Below are 8,774 nucleotides of genomic sequence, written 5' to 3'. Positions count from 1 at the left end.
CCACACTAAAATAAATAAAAAGGCTCAGTATTATGTAATTACGTGAAAGGTTTCTTGTTCTAACAATATCTTTTTCACATTTTAATAAGATATGTATCACGTTATTACATGAAATTATCGTGATAACGTGATATATATCTTGTTAAAACGTAAAAATATCATATCTTGAAATAACATGATATTTTCACTTTATAACATGAAAATATCAGTATCATGAAATAACGTGATAATTTCATGTAATAGCCAAACATGATACATATGTTGTTAAAATGTGAAAAAGATATTGTTATAGCAAGAAACGTTTCACTTAATTACGTGTGAGCCTTTTTATTTATTTTAGTGTGGCAGCAATAGGCTACGTTTCCTTAGGCCTACTTGGCCCCTCCCCTCCACCTAAACAATTTCAACTTCTTACTCGTTATTCTGTTTGAAACATCTAGTTCATAATTGCTTTAATTTTTCTATTGCTAAATATATCGCCATTTTGGAGCTTCTTGATAAAATCTCAGGGGATTAATTATTAGGCTACATTTTGTAGGCCTATCTGTGTGTAGGCTAGAGCATCACCTTAGCCTATAGGCTATTAGACCATTTGAATATCCTTAGAGTCAGATGAACTCACAGTCATGCCCAGAGGGATCTTTCCATAGAAGTAGACCTTTTCTTTATCAAAACTGAATGAAACTCTATGCTTGGCAGGTGCCATCATATGCGTGCGTTAAATGTGGTTCATTTGTAGCCATGAAGATTTATGTCACGGTTGTATGGCAACATAACTATAGCCTAAGGTATAAAACTGGATTAAATAAATAGTCGTTTAACTATCACTTAACAGTGCAAGTGCGATGAGTGACGGTGCATTGATCCAAACCACAGCAGCTGTGTAGTGTGTATCAAGCCAAATGGAAACGGCGTTCTCCGCGATCTATTGTTCGGGCCACATGCAGACTGAACTGTTGACAGAGTGAATAGATGCCACTCCCGGTCATCCCTTCACGAGACATTTATCTTCCAACCGCCACAAACGGCTTCCTCATACTTCAACCCTTCTTTTACAGACACTCAACTCCCCAATGAATTTATGACACAGAAAACAATTTATGCAGAACGATGCGGCAGACAGGAAAGAGGTAACGTAGAGCTATTTATAACAAAGCAATGCAAACCTAACAACTTGAATATGACCATAATCGTCATGGTATACCCTTTTATTGTATTTTATGTTGAGGCAATTAGGATAGGCTACTGCCTTATGATTAAAGAAAAATCCTCCAAAAGGTCTTTTGAGGTTGCCTATTTCCACATCATTAAGAATAGGCTTGTCAATGGGAATAGTTCATATAAAAATATGACATCCTTCTAGGCTTTTTGGTGTAGTCTATTTAGTGAGCGCAAATAAATACATTTGCTTGTAGCCTATATTGATCATGACTTGATCCTGACAAGGAATCATTTCACAGTGTTAGCACATTTGCACTTTGGTAGGCTAGATGCTATAGCCTACTGTGCACAGGTGATAGCCTACATCAGTTGCTCCTCAAACGTGCAACTGTAATTCCTTCCTGGTCTAATTGCTTTAAAAGTGGCGTGCTATTTTACGCCATCTCGTGAGATCACGTTGCTTGCTCAAATCTTATGTATTTAATATTAAGCGACTAAACTCACAATGTCCTTATTCCGCTATCTTTCCGTGGTGGCGACAGCCCCTTTCTTCAAGCGTGTATGTCGTCTGAAGACGCAACAGAGGACAGTGAGTTTGTGTGCGCTCCTCTCGTTGCTCCAACTATGGATAACTCCTCATGTCCCCCTATTGCCCCAACTCGTGGGCAGGAAACCGCCAAGCTGTTGGTCTCTTCGTTTCTTTCCCCTGCACCTTTCTGAAGATGCAGTTTGGAGTTACGTCAGACCCCGGCCAAAAGTGCAGGGCAAGCAAATAAGTGGCTAAGGAGCTATTCGTAGGCAGAGCTGCCAAACCCGGGTGAGAGAGCCTCAGCGCACTCCTCAGAGATTCCTGCTATCACTGCATTAAGCGTTTGTGTTGTAGCATGTGGTGAGTCATCTGCTTTCTGCAAATATAAAACATTGGGGATTTTGACAGTTCTTTTTTTACTGTACACTCATGACAGGTATTCGACATAGGGTAAGCGCAATAGAAACTCTTTTTGGACGTAAATAAACGTTTTGGTCAACCTGACATGCAATGACATCATGGCGCATATCGATTTTGGTGTCTGGAGAAGCTGTTTGACCCTTTTTGACTAGACTTCACATTAATCTCAAGTCAATATGCCACACACTCGAAATAGGAACCCAAGCCCTATCCCAGAGGTAACATGGGACACGGGCTTGAAAGAAATGAACGAGACTTGGAAGGGAGCAATTGCCTGCCTTGGAGTAGCAGTATTTTTTGTCATGACCATTGGGATCATATATTGGCAAGTTGTGGATCAGCCTAACAAGAATTGGATCCTGAAGGGGAGTTTTAGCGGACTGATATGGGAGAGACGAAGTCAAACCCTTGTGATCCAGACTCTGACGGAGGACAAGACGTTTGTGGAAATTGATGTTGGCAACGTGGGGAACCCCGACACAGAGGTGTCATTTGTTCGGAACCTGTGTTGGCTCAATAAAACCGAGTTCTGTTACACCTGGGACTCGGTTGCGGACGTGAAGATATCACTGGATATACCTGACATGGTCCACCAAACGGAGTGTTACAGCATGACATGGACCCCAGTTCATTGTCACGTACATCTGAAGGTAGGACACCGGCGTTTTACTACAAAGATGTCAAGGAGAAAGTGTGTGTGTGTGTCTCTCTCTGTTTTTGTGTGTTTAAAAGAGTTGGTTTTGGATTCATGATGAATGTTGAATGAGTTTAATCATAAAAAATGAGATAGGGACATCACAGTTTGTGTTGTTTCCAAAACATTGCTTTTGTTATTTGTTACAAAACATTTGTTGAAAATAACACAACTTGCTTTGAAAACAACACAACTTGTGTTTTTTTTTTTTTATTTCTGTGTCCAGATAGGGACAACACAGTATTTGTTGTTTCCAACACATTCGTTTTAAGAGTGTAATGCATATTAAAAAATGAATGTCATATGGCTCTGTCCAATGGAATGTTCATAGTAGGCCTAATCTTTGAATTTTACCTGAAGTTACCTACATTTTACTAAATTAATTTTCTTCACTTAGTTAACATATATACCCAAATGCCCGTAATACTACAAAAAGTTAGTTTGGCAAGTAACAAGTAGCCTATAAATTTTATTACATTTATTCTCAACAGAATAAATCTTAAATGAATCATAGCACTTCTTGTGTGGTAGAAGTGACATTTTGTAAGCTGTGTTTTTTTTTTATGTTACCTCAGGTTATTCACAGCTCTGCCTTCCTCAGAGGCAATCCGGATGTTTTGAACATTTAATCTCCCCCTTTTGTACATTCCCGAAATGATTCCATGTCATGTGTTTCTTCAAATCCCCCCCCCCCCCCCTTAAATCTTACAGTTTTGGATGAAGTGCTCCACAAAATTCCTAAATCCTGTTAGTGTTCTCTAGACAACTTGCACCTGCCTCCCCTACATGTCAAGTGAGAAGCCCCTTGGACAGAGTAAAGTGCTTTGATATATTTATTATGGAAATAAACAGCGGTCTGGCTGTTTTACAGCAGCAGTGACACCCTAGAGTCCTCATACTTGATTGTCTGTAATTGCAGACAGCGCGTGTGGACACTCCCCAGACTACTGCATGCACTCTGAAATTCAGAACTATGTACAGTTAGACAGCATCATTTCAGAAACCCACACACTTGGTGCTTGAGAGGATATCCAGAAATATCCAGAAATTCCCATACATGTTGTAGATAATGATAATGCAGCAATCACACTAAATTACTGTAGAAAATAGAATTAATCTCAGGCGGATTTGATCAATTGGGAGATTTCATGAGCGTAATATTGGAGAAAATGCATCCATTGAAAAGACCAAAGCTCTCTTAAAATGCTTTTGTCACTCTTTAAGTGCACTCATGCATTAATGCACACCAGTTTACCTTACCACTATGTACACCACTTTCATTCATATGAATTTGTATTATATGAATATCATCTTTTAGACAGATGTACATTGTAACTGATTTGTAACTTGTGACCAACTCTTGTATGGACTCTTCATATATGCCTGTGCAAAATAGCACACAAATGATGGGGGCTTTTTCATTTGTGTCAAACCAAGTTTACAAAGCGGCCATCTTTGTTTGTGTTTGTTTGTGTGTTAGTTTGTTTGTCTCTTTTACTCATCCCCTTCTCTCCCTCTCTCTTGCTCCCTGTTTGGCCCAGGACTGTTTCTCCATGACTAACGTGTCATGGTACGGGGGCGCGAGCGTCAGCTCCCCGAGCTGGCCCATCAACGAGGCCAACGTCTCCATGCAGGCCTTCGTCATGAGCGACCTGCGGGACAACCCCTCGGGCTACGGCTCGGTCCTCGAGCGCTACTTCCTGGGCTCCTCAGGTAAAGCACGAGTTACCCTCAACAGGATTGGTCATCACACGCCGCAGCAGCGGCATTACTCCAGGGCCTGGCCATTACACACTCCCACACACACACACACACACACACACACACACACAAACACACACACACACCACTCAGTGCAGCACACACACACACACACTCACACACACACACACACCACTCAGTGCAGTCTTCTTCGAAAGGCATTAGAGGGGCTTCTCACTCACCACCTCCCACCCCCCAAAGACAGGGGATGCCTCCCATGTGTGTGTGTGTGCATGTGTGTGTGTGTGTGTCCAGTCTCCAACTGTTTCGACAACCACAAAAGAAAGCCCACTACACACTCAAATATAGAGTAACAGAATCCTACGGGTAGCCTACTGCCTATTAGTGTGGGGATTAAACAACAAAGGCCCAGGACACTACCTACCCTCTTAAATTAACTCGTTTGGATTCCACCATGATTGCCTCGTGTTGCTAAAAAAAACATAAACAAGGCAGAGCCATGGTGATTTTAATAACCTGCAAAGCTATTTTTGGTGTCGTCTGGGTGATTGTAATAGGGGCTGCAGCAGGGGGCAGAGATGCCATGTGGATGTGGGTAAATGGTTAATGGGATTCATTGAGAGGGCATTGTAATGACCCTTGGGACTCTAGGCCTGCAGCCCTGCTATGGGAGGCATGTGTGACTGGGGCAGCTGAAGGCCAAAGCTGGACAGAGCCCCTCCATCAGTGGTGGCCTGGGAGGGCTGTTTATGAGGACACGTTTATACAGTATGGTCACACACAAACTTACTGCCTTATACAGTCACACACACACACACACACACACACACACACACACACACACACACACACACGCGCGACATCCAGGGTTGCTGAAGAACTGAGCGTCTGTGAGCATGTGTGTGTGAGTGAGTGTGCATGTGTGTGTGATTGAGTGCGCATGTGTGTGTGAGTGTGTGTGTGTGTGTGTGTGTGCGTGTGTGTGTGTGCCTGTGTGTGTGTGTGTTTATGTGTGTGTGTGTATGTGTGTGTGTGTGTGTGTTTGTGTGTCTAGGCTGTATGAGCATTTTAATTCTCAGCTAAAAGGTGAAAGTGGTAATCTGTGTCCCAGACAGCTGTGCAGAATTAAATGGACAAACGGGGCACTGCATTAACCAAAGGACATAATTATCATCATGTGACCCAAACAAAAGCCTTTTATGACTTCCTAGACGATTGTTTGCACGGTCCTCTTTACTCGCTTATGTAATGCAAGTGCACGCTGAATCGAGATCAAGAGAGAGAGAGAGAGAGAGAGAAAGTCGCATGACTTTAATCCTTTTGCCACCTTCCACAAAGGCCAGTCTTAATTAGGTGGGAGCTCACCCAGCTCACAGGCAGTTCCACCCTCAATGACACACACCATCCTCTGATTGTCACAGTTTTGAATGAAAGAACGCTAAGCTCTCACCGAAGGCCAACTGTCCCTTGTTGCCAGGTAACCACACACACAGACAAAATACATATCTGTCAGATCTGACATGTTGGACAGATAGCGAAAGCAGTGTGGTCGGCTTGAGCTTGAGGTGGTCAGCAGTTGTTTGTGTTCCTTCGTGTGATGTAAGGAGGCTTAGTCGTGTCATGTTTGCGTGAGATCACCGAACGTGTTCCAGCATTAGGAATGTATATAGAATAAGGTACATTCATGCTGGGGAATAAAAAGGCGCTTAGATTTGTTGTCCTTAAGCAGATTAGTGGCTTTACGTCACTTCAGCAGCTTTCCTGCCTTATACAACCCAAATTAAATTTCGCTTATCTGCTTCCAACATGTTTCGCCCTCGACTGTGGACCCCCGTCGCTCTGCTATCTAGATCCCCGTCGCTCTGCTATCTAGATCCCCGTCGCTCTGCTATCTAGATCTCAATCTCGATCCCCGTCGCTCTGCTATCTAGATCCCCGACGCTCTGCTATCTAGATCCCCGTCGCTCTGCTATCTAGATCTCAATCTCGATCCCCGTCGCTCTACTATCTAGATCCCCGACCCTCTGCTATCTAGATCCCTGACGCTCTGCTATCTAGATCTCAATCTCGATCCCCGTCGCTCTGCTATCTAGATCCCCGTCGCTCTGCTATCTAGATCTCAATCTTGTGACGCTGAGGCACGTGGTGCACCTATCTGGACAGCGCTGCTGTCCTTTCCGTCTCTCGAGTGTGAGAGTGTGACATTCGTCACCAGCTGTGATGATGATGAGGATAAGGGTTGGCTGGTTGGCTTGTGGGTTGTGGGGGGGGGGGGGTTGATGGCGGTGTGTGTGAGCCCCCAACCCCCCCCACCTGTCTCTGACTCTGCGGAAGAACTGTAAGTGGCGAGTACAGATTGGATATCGCTGAGGAGCAGGATTGAGAATGAGCGGCCATCATTCAGCCGCTGTGAATCCTCCGAGGCTTGTTCCTATTTTTATGCCAAACGGCCACTGCTCTGCTGCCATGCGGTCAAGTTCCACACACACAGAACAACATTTAGTTATCTATTTCCAATAGCCTTCATTTTTTAAAGATATTTTTCATTTCTCTCTAGCACACTAGGGGTCTTTTTAATTAGGAATGTATCAAATCATCTCTTACTGCCATCACTCAACAAGTGGTGTCGCATTTGAAAGGCGACAACTCAGTTGGCCTAAATGTGTACACCAAAATAAAGGCATTTACTGTTGTACTGATCCAAACAACTGTCATAATTTAAATCATTGACCGAAGATGCCAACACTTGTGTTTATGTGCTTGACTGCTGTTAGCCTAACTACTGTAATATTAATCTGTCCATCCATTTATCTGATATTGTTTCAGAGGTCCTACTTCTGATGTCCCATATAATAGTATAATAATAGTATAATTTATGGTATCCTGGCTCCACATTAACGAGATCTATTGCCAGGCATTTCAGGCTTTGACAACATAAGAAGACGTTGAGTTCAGCATGAATTCTGCTTCATCTTCTCAATTACATTTACACAAATATACAGTATTACACAAATCTTAAATGCTAGTGAACTACGAAGCTACAATTATGTACGTATAGGCTAATCAGTTGCCATTGATTCAAAAATGAAATAAGTGCACTTTGAATGCTGATGTCTCTTTTTCTCTCTCGCATATTGAATTAGGAGTCAAATAAAAGAACAACATTCTCATTTAAGTGTGTTTGTAATAAAAAAGTGCAATCTCATTTTTGGAGAGAAAAATGTTGCTTTCACCTAAGTATAATCACCCTGTATTTTCCATTTGTGATCTAATTTTAGCCATACAAAGCACACAATAAGTCTTCCTTAAATAAGATGGATTTTTTGGCCCTCTCCAAAGTTCCCCTTGCTCAACAGCACAAATAAAGCCTTCGGAAAAACACCAGCCTTTGTAAGTTTTACTGCAAGCTCTCAAGCCCTCAAACTCTTGCAGAGGATGCAGTGATTGGCATGCTAAAGAAATCACCTGTCTAAGACACAGCCTGGAAGCAGTTAAAGCTTTTGCCCGGATTTCAGTCTCAGACATTTGTTTTTTTTCTCTTCAGCGTCTTGGTAAAGAATGAGAAGAGGATTAGAGTTTGAGATTAATTCTGAATGACAGTAGAGACAGACTGCAGCCTTTGTTCTACCTTTTCTCACACCGAGATTCTTTGGCTGGAGTGGACGATGTGGTCAGTGCACTGAAAAGACCTCTGAGTTAGGGAGGGGCTGTTTCTGAATTCCAACAGGAAACGCTTCCCTGGCTTCCATTCGGACCCCTGTTGTGGGGACAACTTTGATCATATGGTGGCCTGTGCTTTGTGTCTATTTTATTAGTTACCTCAAGAAATAAGTAAATTAAACACCCTGCGCTATAAGGTGATTGAGATTTTCAGAGATGCAGAATTGTCTTCTTTGGGCGCACACTGCCAGAATGATTTGAAAAGCTGGCTTCTTAAACTTGATTACTTCATCAGTTGCATTTTTTCTCAATTTCTATGACCAACTTCTCTCTTTTTTCTGTTCACACTCACATATTTAAAGTTAGAGACTGAGGGGAGTCAAAGCAGACACAGGGAGACGCTGTGGCCTCCCCCTACCCCCACTCCAACTCTGACCGACGCTGGAGAGTCCCTGATGCCGATGAAACCGGTGTTCTGAGGGTCATTTCACAGCGTCCTGAGTGTCGTCCGTGTGACCTCTGACCTCTTGGAACAAAAGAGCTCTTCAAAAAACCCAAAGAGCCACTGGGAGAGGGTGTGCTGTGTCC

The 8,774-nt window shown here is 42.9% G+C and overlaps 1 protein-coding gene across 1 annotated transcript in view; it reads left to right on the top strand.

Annotated features, from left to right (window-relative positions):
* Positions 1 to 1,079: 1,079 nt before the first annotated feature.
* Positions 1,080 to 8,774, top strand: part of LOC143106742 (SITS-binding protein) — a 34,787-nt gene continuing 27,092 nt past the window's right edge. Inside the window, exons 1-3 of the mRNA XM_076271198.1 lie at positions 1,080 to 1,130; positions 2,127 to 2,760; positions 4,346 to 4,517. Of these exons, the coding sequence (XP_076127313.1) occupies positions 2,287 to 2,760; positions 4,346 to 4,517 (646 nt within the window). The 5' untranslated portion in view covers positions 1,080 to 1,130; positions 2,127 to 2,286. The remainder of the gene's footprint in view (positions 1,131 to 2,126; positions 2,761 to 4,345; positions 4,518 to 8,774) is intronic.

This window comes from Alosa pseudoharengus, unplaced genomic scaffold, assembly GCF_046254945.1.
Source record: "Alosa pseudoharengus isolate Yale_2024_CS ecotype anadromous, Long Island Sound unplaced genomic scaffold, YU_APseudo_1.1 YU_APseudo_1.1_scf_10, whole genome shotgun sequence".
NCBI classification, from domain to species: domain Eukaryota; kingdom Metazoa; phylum Chordata; class Actinopteri; order Clupeiformes; family Clupeidae; genus Alosa; species Alosa pseudoharengus.
The sequence above is the reverse complement of the archived record's forward strand: the minus strand, read 5'-3'. Positions and strand labels throughout refer to the sequence as shown.